Below are 15,216 nucleotides of genomic sequence, written 5' to 3' on the forward strand. Positions count from 1 at the left end.
TGGGTAGGTAAAATGGGCAAAGGAGGTCAAAAGGCATAAATTTCCAGTTTTAAAATAAATAAGCCCTGGGGATATAATGCACAGCATATGCTATAGGCAATAATACTGTACTGTATTTTTGAAAGTTGCTAAGAGACTAAATCTTAAATAAATGTGTAACTAAATGTGGTGACAGATGTTAACTATACTTACTGTAGTGAGCATTTTGCAATGTATACATATGGCAAATCATTAAGTACACCTAAAACTAATATAATGTGCTATGTCAATTATATCTTAATTTTTAAAAAAAGGGAATAAATAAGCCATGGAGGAAATTCCAAAACATGAACTACTAAGAGATGATCACTTTGAAAGAAATCACTTTTACAGTAAACACGTAAGGTTTAGGTTTGAGGGGGTAAAGAAAATCCTCGTAACCCTTGAAAATCGTATCTCAAATAGAGGGACAAAACCAGGAAGACAAAACACATCATCAGGTGTGACTTCAAAAGAATAGTAGTGCTCTAAGGGCATCGACAACATACAGGTAAATCCAGAGTAAATAACAACGAACAGAAAGTTGTCTCCTCAAATGAGGACTTCAGCCGCAATTGATATAAGGCTTGTCTCATACAACATACAAAAAAAAAAAAAAGCCTACGATAAAACCATCAGTGTCGACGCCATACCTCTGTATTTATATCGGCCTTGTTTCCAGGAAAAAAAAAAAATTGAGGTGGGCAAAGCCATTGTATGAGAATTATTGTACCTTCAGAGCTTCCGTCACTGATCCCAAGGTCTCCAGTGACACTGTCCAAACGCAGAAGACCAAGGACCCTTCAGTCCACCCAGCAAAGAAATCAATGGCCAAATGGTACTCACAGAGGATAGCAACACCCCTGTGGAACGTCCATCACACCCCTTCAATTCCTGATCACTCCCCAGTGTGCCCCCCAGCTCTCCACAACAGTCTCCCGGAGGAGGTCGCCAGAGGAACCACACTCCGGGGGTTGAATTCAAGCACGGGCTCCAAAGCCCAGCCACTGTTCCTTGTGACATCTGCGTGACCAGAGTGCATCACATGAGCCACTTTGCAACGGGGCTGAACAGTGATGGCAGCTTCCTTCCCACCTATCAATTCCAGCCATCTCAGCCTCCCCACGTCCCCCGCCCCATGTTATAGCACGTCTTTAGCAAACACTCAGGCTACCTGTGCCACCTACAGCCAACGAGAACCTGACAAAGGCAGAAAGCTCGCTGCAGGAATGAAGAAAGATACCCTCAGTTTTCCTCGGGCACGCCACAGTTGAAAGGCTCACCCTTCTCAGGCAGGACACGTGTCCAAGGCCACCTCAGAGACCACCAGGGCCCCTCCATCTGTCCTCTTCAGGGGTCCTAGCAAGCCCTCAACCGGGACACTATAGACTCAAAGTGGGGAAGAAGAAATGACTGCAGCTGGAGGGGACGTTTCTTGCATGTTTCAGGGCTATCCCACTTCCCCAGGCAGGCTGAGGGTCTTCTGAAAAGGGACCGTGCGCCACATCGAGAGAAGCAAAGTGAGCTTACTAACCTACAAACTCCAGGTGAAGTGAGCTTGGAGCTAGCTTATTTATTTATTTAACGGTTTATTTATTTTTGAGAGAGAGAGACAGAGCGTGAGCAGGGGAAGAGCAGAGAGAGAGAGGGAGACACAGAATCCGAAGCAGCCTCCAGGCTCTGAGCGGTCAGCACAGAGCCAGACGCGGGGCTCGAACTCACAAACTGCGAGATCAGGACCTGAGCTGAAGTCGGACGCTCAACCGATTGAGCCACCCAGGCGCCCCTGGAGCTGGCATTTAGAAAATCCCCTGGGCAGGTTAAATAAAAGAAGGGACAGTCTTTCAACAGAACACCAGGCAGCCATGGAAAAGAACAGGGAAATTTCGTGCACCAATATGGAACAACCCTCAAAGATGCCTTAAAAAAAAAAAAAAAAGTTTGGTTGAAATATAATCTATATACAGTAACATTTACCAAGTTTAACTATACACTGTGATGAGCTGTAATAAATGTATTTGATCATATAACCGTCACCACAGTCATGATCCAGAATATTTTCATCCCCCCAGAAAGGTCCCTCTTGCCTCTATGCAGTTAATTATCCCCATCTCCTCCCCATCCCTGGCCCCCGGAAACTACTGATCTGCTTTCTGTCTCTGTAGTTGGCCTTTTCTACAATGTCGTATGAATGGAACCACAGTACAAGTAGTGTTTTATGTCTGGCTTCTTTCACTTAGCGTAATGCTTTGGGGTTTGGTCGTGTTATTGCATCAATGCACGCACACGTTATTGCACGTCAGACACGCATACACGTGTTGTCACACGCATCAGTAGTTCTTTGCTACTGCTGAGTAGTATTCCATTGTACACATTTACCAAAATCTGCTTCTCCGTGTAATTGGAAATTCTAAAAGGAAAATGCAAGCCGCTCAGCAGTCTGCCACTGCATGCTTCCAGGGACGTGAAAAGGGGACGTAGGCACACAACTTTGTGCATTTATTGACAAGCTCCTGAAACACACACAGGAAACCAGAACCACAGCTGCCTCTTGAAGAGAAACAGAATGGCAGAGAGACGTCCCTTCTCCGTGTACCTTTTGGTACAGTTAAAAATTTTTTTAAGTATGGACAGCGACTAGGAATTCAAATAAATAAGCCTTAAGATGACTTCCTCCATGTATCCATCTATACCCCCTTTCTCCAAACCCTACAACTTTTCTTTTTCACTATTTCTTTCACTCATCCAGATGACCAAAAAGATTCAGCGTGCTACTTTCCCGATAAAGAAGGAAATGTTGCTGTTTTCCTTTCTCCTCTTCCTCACGGAGTCCTTACACATCCAACTGAAATTTCCCTTAACTATGTGCTTCATAGGAAAGGAAATAAAGCCCTCTACCATCTGACCACCGCACCCAGGAGATCCAGAGGCCCTGCCAAGGCACAGCCCGTCGTGCGACCGGAGCTCGGTCGGAGGCACCTTGTTGGATGTGAGAACGGAAACAGACTGGACCACCTGGGCAGAGCCCGAGGCGTGACCTCTGAGGAGACCCGGTGGCCAGGGATGCCCTGCCCTTTGCCAGACCAGGCCGACCATCTGGCCCTACCAACGACAAAGGGGCCACGGTATCCTAGGGTTTGAACTCTGCTGAAAAAACCCTCCCACAACACGAAAGCACAGCCACGTGGACATCTGCAGCTCCTCAGGAAAGCCCGTGCGCATTCATACTCCCTTGTCTGGTGCAGGGTCGGGGGTTTTCCCCTCGTCCCATTAATCCTAGTTCTTGGCTCTCCTGACAATGTCTGACACACGGCTCTGCTCACGGAAAGTTTTCCGAAGGCCTCTAGAGGGGTCGCCGGTCCTCACGGTTGGGAATGACGTAACTGACCCTGTACCCTGGCCTCCCCCGACCTCCCTGGAGAGTTCCGGCTGCTGCCCTGCTCTCTGACTCCTGAGGAGGCTCTCACCTGCCCGGCACACACACGCATCCAGAGTCCAAGGCCTGGCTTCTCCAGACACTGTGCGGGACTTGAGGGCGGAGCCCAGGTGCCACCCCGGGGAACACACACACGCGTGCCGGGAAACAAGGGGGGAGTGACGGGCCATGCTTGTTCGGTCTTCAGCTGGGGCCACGGGCCTGCAACTCTTCCCTGCTGCGTCATGCCACCAGCTCCCAGCAGCAGGTTCCCGGGGAGGCGGGCAGTCCCCACCCCGACCGGATGCTCCCTGGGACCGTCGGGCTCCAGCCGACCAATCAGTCACTTCAACGAGGCTCGGCGGGACGAGCATTCGTTCTGTGCCTTTCGTCCCCAAAGCAGGAATGAGGACAAGCTCCCGGGACACAGGCGGCTGATGGCGGCATCCCCAGGGCCCACGGCAGCGGCCGGCCGTGGCCCGACGGAGCCTTGAACAGACAACCCTCAGCAGGCAAGGGGTGGGGGAGGTGGATCCAAGCAAAGCAGAGCAGGGCCAGGCCTTCTCAGACAGGGCCCAAGACACGGCTTTCCACAGGGCTATCTCAGGACCCACACGTTTGTCAAGTCATCCCCCAGGGAGTACCCCTCCGGTCAGTTCGGTGTGGTGTCCACTACGTCCTTGACACGTCCCTAGCACTCCAAAATTTCCCCTCCTCGTACATACGAAGAGTGGGCCACTTCTCCCCAGACTTTGGCAAAGGATGAAATCCAGTTAGACTCTGAGGACGCTGTTGTGTCTTCAACGTATTTATTTTTGCAGTTACTTTCGGTTTGGTATGCGATCGTGCGTTTTCTGCATACACGAGGGTACAAAGTTTCCGTTTCAAGTTATTCTACTGGAGGCAAAAAGCCAGCTGATTTAAATAAAAAAATATGAAATAAAATACCACGGGAGGCATGTGTTTGAGATATAAAAAAAAAAAAAGCAACATCCATGTAGGTGGTTATATCCATGGATATGATCACCGAGGTGCCAGAAATGCTGGGGTGAACATGAGAACCGAGATGCGGAGGCTTGAGAGGCACGTTCCGGAAGAAAAGGAGTCAGTTCACCTTGACAGGAGCTCAGAGCACACATGACGTGATGCAGACGATGCGTCTAGAAGTGCGAGCCGAGGGCAGGTTGTGGGGAGCGCTGAGGCTGAATGGCTTTCCTCCAGTGACAGGGAAGACCCCTGAGAGGCTTGGAGCCACTTGACTAACGGGAGGGAGCCCATCCCCCAAACTGGGCTGCTCTGGGGGAGGAGGGGAGTTAAATCGGGGCATGTGGACTCTGAGGCAGAGAGGCCAGGGAAGCAGCCAGAACCGCCTCTGCTCTGCGGGCCACAGCGAGGTCTTGAGAACAGACCCCGTGGAGGATGGGACTTCTCACCAAATCCCCACCAGGGCCGAGAAGGGAACAAAGCATGGGACAACACAGCTAGCCTGGGGGGGGGGGGGGGGGGCAGGTGTTAGCTCAAACAGTCTTCTACAATAGAGATATTTATCGCCATATATGGAAGGAAAACTTCTAGGGAAAAGAAGGAAAAAAAAAAAGATTGGAATAGGCTTAAAGCAAAAAAGAAAAAAATACCTAAAGATAGCCTAAACAAAACACGCCCAGCCCTTAGCGCCTGCCTCACTGTCTGCTGGCCATATGGTGTGCGATAAGCCAGAGCGCTTTTATTTACCTTCCGTCAATGTCTGCAAAGCTGAGAGCCAGCCCATGGAGAAGGTTCCACTTGCAGCAGAGGCTACACCAAGCCCTCATCCCCGGATGGCCAGCACCCCCCTCCAGCCCTTGCTTCAGGAGGCTGCCCCCGGCCTCTCCCTCCCCACCCTGTCACCTGCCTCAACTCCCACAAGAGCCACGGCTCCCCCAGCTGTTTTCCCATGATGGACAAACCAGGGCCAGGCCTTCTGCCTCCTCGGCCAGCTGGGCCACACCATGGACAGCCAGCCAGCTCCCCAGGGCTCGCCCTCACTGGCTCACTCTGCCATTCACCAGGGTCCTCTGCTATGACCCAGACAACAAGAGATCAATACATTTTCTCAGTGGATATAAATCATCAGCCACCTGAGCGCCATTTAACAGGGATGCTGCTTCTTGACCATAAAGGACACAGAGGCACGAGCCTTCCTCAAGCATCCCATCAGCCCCATGTCCTCACGTGAGAAGACGGTCAAGTATTAATCAGGTCCTAATTTCTCTAGGTCCAATGTACTAGACTGTTCTCTCGCTCCTCCTGAAGACGACCCAAATCATCACATACAGGTATGTGCTTGCACTGCCCTCCCGGGCTGCCCTCACCCTCCCCAATCTTCTGACCACCCCCTTAGTCTCTCTTCTTGACAGCCATGGTTCTTTTGTGTTTTTAGATTTTCTTTGTCTTTTCATTCCTTTTGGGTTCTATACGCGGACACGGAAGTAAAAGAAAATGACACTTAAATATGAAAGAACTCTTTGCAATTAAATCCACAACCAAATATGTTTAGCTCCAGAGGCAGGCTCCCGAGTCCACATTTCCACCCTTCCAACAGGATGCCCGGTTAAATCTGAATTTCAGATAAACAAATAATTTTTAGTACGTATATCCCATGCACTATTTGGGCTACGCTTCCACTAATATATGTGTATATATATATATATATATATATACACACACACACACACATATATATATGTACATATACACATATACACACACACACATATATGTGTATATATTTTTTTTTATTTTTTATTTTTATTTATTTTTTTCAATACATGAAATTTATTGTCAAATTGGTTTCCATACAACACCCAGTGCTCATCCCAACAGGTGCCCTCCTCAATACCCATTACCCACCCTCCCCTCCCTCCCACCCCCCATCCACCCTCAGTTTGTTCTCAGTTTTTAAGAGTCTCTTATGCTTTGGCTCTCTCCCACTCTAACCTCTTTTTTTTTTCTCCTCCCCCTCCCCCATGGGTTTCTGTTAAGTTTCTCAGGATCCACATAAGAGTGAAAACATATGGTATCTTTCTCTGTATGGCTTATTTCACTTAGCATAACACTCTCCAGTTCCATCCACATTGCTACAAAGGGCCATATTTCATTCTTTCTCATTGCCACGTAGTACTCCATTGTGTATATAAACCACAATTTCTTTATCCATTCATCAGTTGATTGACATTTAGGCTCTTTCCATCATTTGGCTATTGTTGAGAGTGCTGCTATAAACATTGGGGTACAAGTGCCCCTATGCATCAGCACTCCTCTATCCCTTGGGTCAATTCCTAGCAGTGCTACTGCTGGGTCATATATATATAAATATGCTGTTTATTAGTGAATTTAACTAGGAAGGCTTTATGTTTACTTGCTAAACTCTGGCAACCTCGGCTATCGGGAAGCAGCCGGACCAACAGCCTTGGGCAGCCCTGCTCTGCCCCCCTCGTTACCCCCAGAGGCCACCACGGAAACAGCCCTGCCCCCAGCTGACACCTCATCACCTCATCATTGCTGTTCCCTGAGTGCACTTTGCAAAGGCCTGCAGGCTCTTTGTGGCCCCATCTTGAGGCCTGACATGAAGGGCAACCCTTCAACCAAAGCGAGAGGTCACAAAGAGCCCTGAAGGAAAGCACTTGTGGAAGAGACCCAGCACGAGGAAGCCGAGGGCAGATGTCCCATCTCTGGGAAGTATGGACACACCAAGCATAGGCACTTAAAGGTGTCGCAGCCTGTCCTGGGCAGCCCCCCACCCCCAAGGGCACCCACAAACTAATGTAATCTAAGACCTAGAGGCATGAGGGGCTGGCTGGCTCAACACTCTATAAATGGCCTTTACCCGGGCCATAGGGCTGCTGGTCTGGGCAGGCCCCGGCACGAGTCCTGGCAAGAGACCTAGCCCAACCCCACTGAAAAGCATCTCAGGGGCACGGACGCACGGGCTCTGGGCCAGACCGAGTGCCATGGGCGTGTGGGGCATTTCTCTACATACGATCCAGAAGCATCAAGAAGCAGCTGTTACCCTCCTGCTCCGGCACCAACAACTCAATAATGGAATGAGACTCTACTCTGTGGACTATTTTTACTCTCGTCCAGAAAGCCACGGGCTAATATTAGGTTGAACTACATGAAAATACCAGTTTTGTAAGTCAAGAATGTCAGAATATTGGCAGCTACATATGGCCCAAACAAATAATAATGCCAAGTGCCCGCTGGGAGTCAGACTCCGCCCAAGGCCCTTCAGGTATACGTGCCCACTTTAGAGACGCAGAAACTAAGACACGTGGAGGTCAAAGCACCACCCAGCAGGACGCACACCAGGTCTGTGGGACTCCAAAACCCACATCCATTTTGCACCCATGTGGCTGGTTCACATGGGTCGTTCTATCTCCCGTGCTTTCTGCCGGTGGGTTGGCACCTAGCCACGGCTGCAGGATTGGGCACCACCGGGACCCCCACCCTGCCGGCACCTGTCTACACAGAAGCCGCCCTGTAGCTAATCAAAGCCTGGCGTCTGGAATTAGCAGCAAAGTGTATTTAACAAACACTCTCAAGAGGAAAAAAATACTTGAAAGTTTATTTAGAGTACGAGGGAAAAGGGGCCAAAAAAAGCACTCCTAAAATAAACAGAAAGTAATCAAGGGATAAAACCTAGCCCAACTAGTTTTAAAATGCCTTAGCCATGACTATGCACTAACATGCAGTGGACCACTGAGGAAGCCATCAGGCGCGGTGTGATCCAGGACCACTGCAGAGCCAGACACACGTGCTTCCACGGCTCTCCTCTGACAAGACCGCCGAGCTTCGAAGAGGGAAGAGGACGAGAAGCCTCCCAAAAGGACAAGTCAAGGTCTGAGAGTGTCGCTGGTCTCCTGGCCCACCATGACCCCCCGCCCCTGCCTCCGAGGCTAAGACCAGCACAGTAAGATAAATAAAAGGGCTGTCGGGCTCCAAGTTGAAAAAAAAAATGAATGTTCTCCTTTTTGTGAAATAAAGTGTCAGGAGTCAGAGCGTTCATAACACCCAACAAAAGTAGTTCCCACGAGTGTGCAACGAATGCCCACAGGGATTAAGGCTTGAGAATAAAAAAGAGGACTGACCTTCACGTGGGCCACGTAGTGGTGACACATCTCCTCCATGTGGACCAGCTGCAGCTTCTCTGTGACCTGACCCACGGACTCGCCCAGCAACACAAAGTAGACCCTGGGCAACTGGCCCTTTGCCTTTTTGGCCACATCAGCCGTCAGAACGTAATTGAGGCCTGCCAATAAATAAGGTCAAGATGTCAGCACTCACAGAAGGCCACCTCGGTGCCCCCTCACAGGCTCACAGAGGACGGCCGCCCCAAGTCAACACCTTCGCGGAGAGAAGCATGCAGCCAGGGCCCTCACAGAATCAACACACACCCAGGCTGCCCCCCGCCTCCCTGGTGATGCTCTGTGTGCCACACTCCCTGGCTCTCCCTCACATAAACCCCATGAGCTACCAACTGAGTCACCGATATACGCATCAACAATTAGCCGTACTCAACACAGCGTCCTGAAAAGGGGATACCATGGTGAACCTGTAGCCTATTACTAAAATCTGCAGAAATGATCACGGCTGCACGTTATCCTGATTCCTATAAAGCAATGGGGCATATGCCCTACACAGGCAGCAATCACCCAGTAACTCACAGATGCTGAGTCGTGCTCTCCAAATTTTTTTTTAATATTCATTTATTTTTTTAAATTTTTTTTTAATGTTTTTTCTTTTTTGAGACAGAGAGAGACAGAGCATGAACGGGGGAGGGTCAGAGAGAGAGGGAGACACAGAATCTGAAGCAGGCTCCAGGCTCTGAGCTGTCAGCACAGAGCCCGACACGGGGCTCGAACTCACGAACCGCGAGATCACGACCTGAGCCGAGGTCAGACGCTTAACCAACTGAGCCACCCAGGCGCCCCAATATTCATTTATTTTTGAGAGAGAGAGGAGACAGAGTATAAGCTGGGGAAGGGGTAGAGAGAGGGAGACACAGAATCCGAAGCAGGCTCCAGGCTCTGAGCTGTCGGCACGGAGCCCGATGGCAGGGCATGAACCCTTGAACCGAGAGACTATGACCTCAGCCGAAGTCAGACGCTTAACCAACTGAGCCACCGAGGCGCCCCTAGTCGTGCTCTCTAACTGCTACATCTCTTGGACCGTGTGCCATCAGGTCCACCCGGCACTGACTACGTGCCAGGCACTATTAAAGGCATGTGACATGGGACATGAACCGTGCAGGCAAAGCCCTGCCCTCATGGTGCTTACACTCACAGAAACTCAGACATAGGCTAAAGCTGACTTCATTCCCAAGTAGGTGAGGATACTGATCACGTATGTATATTACAGTGCCCATCGTTCCAACAAAACCATGACCACTGTGGGGCCTGAACTCAGGCGTACTGCAATGCACTCTTGAAGACAAAAACTCCACCTATGCCTGAATGTGTGATGGCAGATGGCAAAAGCAAGGGTGACACGGTCTGGAACTTAAAAAAAAAAAAAAGTTGGTTACAATATAGGGCCACCTGGGTGGCTCAGTCAGTTAAGCAACCTACTCCAGCTCAGGTCATAATCTCACAGTTCAGATGTTTGAGCCCCGTACGGGGCTCTCTGCTGTCAGCACGGAGCCTGGAGCCTGCTTCGGATCCTCTGTCCCTCTCGCTCTCTTCCCTTCCCCCACTTGCGTGTGCTCTCTTTCTCTTTCAAAAATAAATAAACATCAAAAAAAAAAAAAAAAAAAGATGGTCACAACATAGAATGCACGTTGGACAAACCCAAAAGGCTTTACTTCCATTAGTTCAGAGTCAGTAACCCTACAACAATGTGTTTTATTCGGCAAATAGGGCTGTGGGGTCAATGGACCCAGCTTGCTGCTTTTCTGCACCACAGAACCCTGCGTCAGAGGTCAGTCCTCTGTGATGCTTTTTATTTTTTAACTGCTTTGGGGATTCCGGGGGATGTGGCAGTTTTCAAGTGAGAGAGAGGGAACGTTCTGTCCCCAAAATTACCAGATGAGGCCATGGGAAACCATGCCCAGGCCCTGTCTCCACAAACCAGCCCCTTAGAACCTGGGGCTCTTGCACCGGTAATAAGCACTCACATCTGCCCACATTTAAGTCTGTGAAGCAGGGCAGCAGGGATGACTCTGGCTTTTAATAGTATCAAAGGGATCAGCCACCAGGATACGTACAAGCAAGGAGGGAGGAAAGTGACCGGGACAGGCATTCTGCAGCTGCCACAGGGCGTATTTTTGACGCGTGTAATGGTTTTCCTGGGCCTCTGCCATCTCGGGGATCTTCCCATGCCCCCTGGCAGATTCCTGGTCAGCAAGGGCCGGTCTGCCCCAACTTGTTTATTTCGGCAAACGGCCGATTGCCAAGGCCAGGCAGGGTCACCAGGGGGGCCTGAGACCTGGATACTCGCAGGCAATATTATGAAGGAAAGAATGCATTGTGGGAAAGGAATGTGACAGAGCAAACATGGAGCCCATATGAGAGTTACACACCGACTCCCTCGGTGACAGCAGGTAGCGAGGTGGACACACAGAATGCCGAAGCTTTGGGGCAATCTAGGGACCGTCCAGCTCAAAACCTTCATTTTTCAGATGTACAGCTGAGTCCCCAAAAAGGGAGCCAGACTTGCTCCTGGCCAGAGGGCCATCCACCACAGAGCCGAATCTAGAACTCTCCTAACCTCCAGGGTAGGGCTATTCCAACCACACTGGTGCTTGGGGTATTTTTTACATTTTCTGACCAAAAAAAAAAAAAAAAAAAGACAAAACAAAAAGTCACATTTTTTGCATGCACACACAGCAGAACCAAACACACACAATGATCCAGAACTGAACTCTGGCCCACTTGTTTTCTACTGATCGCAATTTCCCTGGGCAACAGCCAAACAGTAGGAAAGGACACGTATAAATGGACTGAATTTGCACCTTCTGTTCCGCAAGTCCAGGGCTAGAGATGGGCACTGCTGGAAGACAAGCCAGGCCATGGCCAGGCAAACCAACATGGCGGTGGGAAGCTGCTGAGTGGGCCTCGTCCCGGGCAGCGCCCTCCCTGGCCTTCCTCCCGGGTGGGAGAGCTGCCCTCTCTTAGGAAGGGTGGGCATGGGGAGAAGACAGCATGTGAACCCTCTTGCCAGTGGTGAGCTAGCTGAGCTCAGAGAAAGTCTGGGTAGAAATGATCCCAGGAAGACGGAGAAGACAGTATCAGTGCCCCACCCACATCCTCTTGGCTCGTCCCATTCCTCTGCTGCCAGCCCAGCTTGCACCCTCACCCCCTTTCCTGAGAGCTTTCTCTGGTGGCTCCGCCCACACGCATGGCGGACCAGAAGTGCCAGAGAACCCAGGTCCCCGCCACAGTCCCTCATCCCTTGGCTGGGGTAACTCTGAGGGTGCTCCACACTGACTCCCAGGGTTCCGCAGCAGGACTCAACTCCAGCTGCCTGCAGTGATAACTTGTTCAACAACACACCTTCTGTGCGGCTGCTGTGATGGTTTGTTTGTTTTCAACCTTTTTTGAGAGACAGAGAGGCAGAGTGTGAGCGGGGGAGAGACAGAGAGAGAGGGAGACACAGAATCCGAAGCAGGCTCCAGGCTCTGAGCCGTCAGCACAGAGCCCGACGCGGGGCTCGAACTCACAGACCGTGAGATCGTGACCTGAGCCAAAGGGGGACGTTTAACCGGCTGGGCCACCTAGGCGCCCCTGTGATGGTTTAGTTTATGTGTCACCTTGACTAGGCTTCACTACCCAACCTAGATGTCATTGCAAACGTATTTTTAAATGAGATTACATTTAATTCAGTAGACTCTGACTAACGATTGCCCTCCACAATGCGGGTGGGCCTCATCGGATCAAAGACCTTATGAGAAAAAGACAAAAGTCACCCCAAAAGAAGGGATTCTACTTTCACACCGCCTCCACACTCCAGTGTTACTACACACACATTCTATTGGTTCTGTTTCTCTGCGGAACCCTGATGGGCATGGCTGCCTTCCTTTCTTATCTCACTGTCACACTTTCCTACCCGTCCTTGCTGGGACTGATCATCACCCGGGTCAACCACGTGCGCTCGAATCCTTGACTCACGGGTCTGCTTCTGGGAGAATCCGAATTAAGATGGGGCAGCTCAGGAAAGGGGATTGGAGTCAACCTTCAGTGTGGGCCAAGCACGGTGCTGGATACTTCTCAAACACCTGTGAAACCCCATCTCGCCGTGGACCCTCCGACCCGACAGACCCCTCTTACGACTCAAGGGGGGGACAGAGACAACCCACAGTTGCTAGAAACTGAGCTGAGGACCACGACCGCTGCCTCGCTCCAGGCAGAGCGCGGGCATGCCAACACGTTCACCTATCAGATTTTTTCTAAACTGTTAAAATACACAGTCACAGACAGACCGAATTATCCAATTCGCCAAGCGCGATCATTCTGGAAGCTTTTCATCTTTAGACCTGCCTGCTTAATGTTTCTCCTTGATTTAAAATTTACTTTGACATTTTAAATCACACAAAAAGAAGTCGGCTCCATATCAAACTCTCTCTTCTAGAAGAAAGCCACCACAAGACTCACCATGGGAAGCCCAGCCCAAGGGAGGAGGGTCGACCCTAGCCACCAGCGTGGCAGGAAGTAGTGCAGATCATTCTGGAGCCCCGAGTTCGACTGGCAGTTCTAAACAGTACCAACCCCAAGAGTATTTGAAAGGGAGTCCCTGAGAAGTGGAGGAGATCCCAGAGAAGCAGCCAATCAGCTGGCGTGGTTCAGCCCGTGGGAGGGTGGCTGCCCCTAATGCAAGCCAGGCCAGCCAGCCCCCATCCTGGGGAGGGTTCTGGTTCTGATTAGCGCCTGCTCCCACCACACGGTCCACATCTTCAGGTTTCCTTCTGGCAGCTTGCGTCCATGCCATGTCGAATGATGTCATGTTGATGGAAAAGCTGACCAGCCCCAAGTCATGTTTCAGCCTCCTCCTTTCCCTGCCCCCAGCTGGCTCCTAAGGGCCCCCCATGCTGGCCCGGGCCAGGAGGGAGCCAGATGTCTCACATCAACTCAGCTCTGCTTGGTCCCAGCAAGTTTTTGATTCATTCCCATTCTCCATCACAACATGGTTTCAGCTGTGAAATTCTACTAATAAATCCTCCTTCCAGACTTACAGAGCTTCCCTCGGAGTCTCCCAAGAGAAGGGGAAAAAAAGGATATTTCCCCCTTTACTAGCTTTCATAAGCTTTCTCTCCATCCCATAAAGGAATGAGGTGGTAATTATTAGACGAGGTGACCCCATTCCTCATACAACATGGATTTGCCTCATTATCCCATCTCTGTGCTTCTCAAGAGACCACAAGGAGCTCAGAGAATGTTCTCTGTGTGCAAATACTCTCTGGAGGGGACACACCCCCTAAAGCCAGAGGAAGGCTCTGGGGACAACCCTACTTCTGCTACTGGCTTGGATGACCTGGTGCCATCTCTCAGGACCTGGAGGGAGGGCAGGCACCCCTGCTTGCTCACAGCTCTGCTGAGAGCCACGGAAACCAGCGGCGCCAGATCAGAGCACAAAACACAACCACTTAGGGCTCATCCTCTCCTGGTTTTCATTTAGCACGCTGGTGAGAGTCCAGAATTGTCGGCTGGATCCTTAGCCTCCAGAGACCGACAAGCACATTTAGGCATTAGCCTGGTCAGGCGGTAGGTAGAGGCTCAGCCGTGGGTAAGGGCAGGACCCTTCAGGCACAGCACTCACCACCCTTACTTACAGCAGCCAGGAGGCTCCAAGGAGTGAGAATCTGCTCCCTAGGCCAGGAATGAAGTCAGCAATAAGACCTGGGATGGGCAGAACTCTTGTTTTCAACCGCTTGGTGAAGTAAGTTATAAATCTGTTCTCTGAACCTCTGCCGTTGGATGTGCGCCTGCACCCCAGCACTGAACTTGGGGCCTACCGCACAGAGGGACCCAGACACATGGGTCTGGGAGCGAGGGAGCAGGGGCGGTTTTTGTCTGCCTCCTTCCCTGCAGACAGAGTGCAAGCTCAGTGAGGGCCAGGGCTCGGCCTGGCCTCTGCCTTGCTGCCAGGGAATGCACAGGGTGGCACTCCTAGGAACTTAGTAACTGTTGAACGGCCCAGCAGGTGCCTCGGTAATTCCATGTGACTGGCCATCTGCTGCCCCAGTTTCCAAAGCTGTTGTCTCTCAGCTCCAGACCCCCCTGCTCTGCGATGCTGGGTCTGGGGCTCTCCAAACCTCATTTCTGCTTTGCCAGCAGTTCCGTGGGAGGCTCTACCCGGATGGACAGCTCGAGGGAGGCTGCAAGGCTGGTGGACGGAGAAGGGACTGTATCATCTCCCTGCCTGCTTCCTACTCCTATCAGCTTCACCCAGTGACAGTTTTCCCCAGCAGCTGGTTCCAACAGCACTTAATACCAATCTCAGTTTCCCCCCCTGCACCCCTCGGAGTCACTGCCAGCACCAGCTAGGGCCCTTCTCCGAGGTTTAGGTCCCCAGGTCTGCAGGGTCCCTTCTCTGAGCTTCCAGGTTTCTTTTTATTTAAAAAAAAAAAAATTTTTTTTTTTTTTTTTTGAGAGAGAAAAGGAGAACAAGTGGGGGAGGGTCAGAGAGAGGGAGACACAGAATCCGAAGCAGGCTCCAGGCTCCGAGCTGTCAGCACAGGGCCCGACGCGGGGCTCGAACTCACGGACCGGGAGACCACGACCTGAGCTCAAGTTGGACACCGAGGCGCCCCC

At 51.0% G+C, this 15,216-nt stretch overlaps 1 protein-coding gene across 4 annotated transcripts in view; it reads right to left on the reverse strand.

The window, feature by feature from the left end:
* ITGA9 (integrin subunit alpha 9) overlaps window positions 1-15,216 on the reverse strand; it is a 355,609-nt gene that overhangs the window by 258,582 nt on the left and 81,811 nt on the right. For all 4 annotated transcript variants that reach the window (XM_053221698.1, XM_053221699.1, XM_053221700.1 and 1 more), the window contains exon 15: window positions 8,560-8,720. In XM_053221698.1, coding sequence (XP_053077673.1) covers window positions 8,560-8,720 — 161 coding nt within the window. The remainder of the gene's footprint in view (window positions 1-8,559; window positions 8,721-15,216) is intronic.

Source organism: Acinonyx jubatus, chromosome C2, assembly GCF_027475565.1.
Source record: "Acinonyx jubatus isolate Ajub_Pintada_27869175 chromosome C2, VMU_Ajub_asm_v1.0, whole genome shotgun sequence".
Lineage (NCBI taxonomy): Eukaryota > Metazoa > Chordata > Mammalia > Carnivora > Felidae > Acinonyx > Acinonyx jubatus.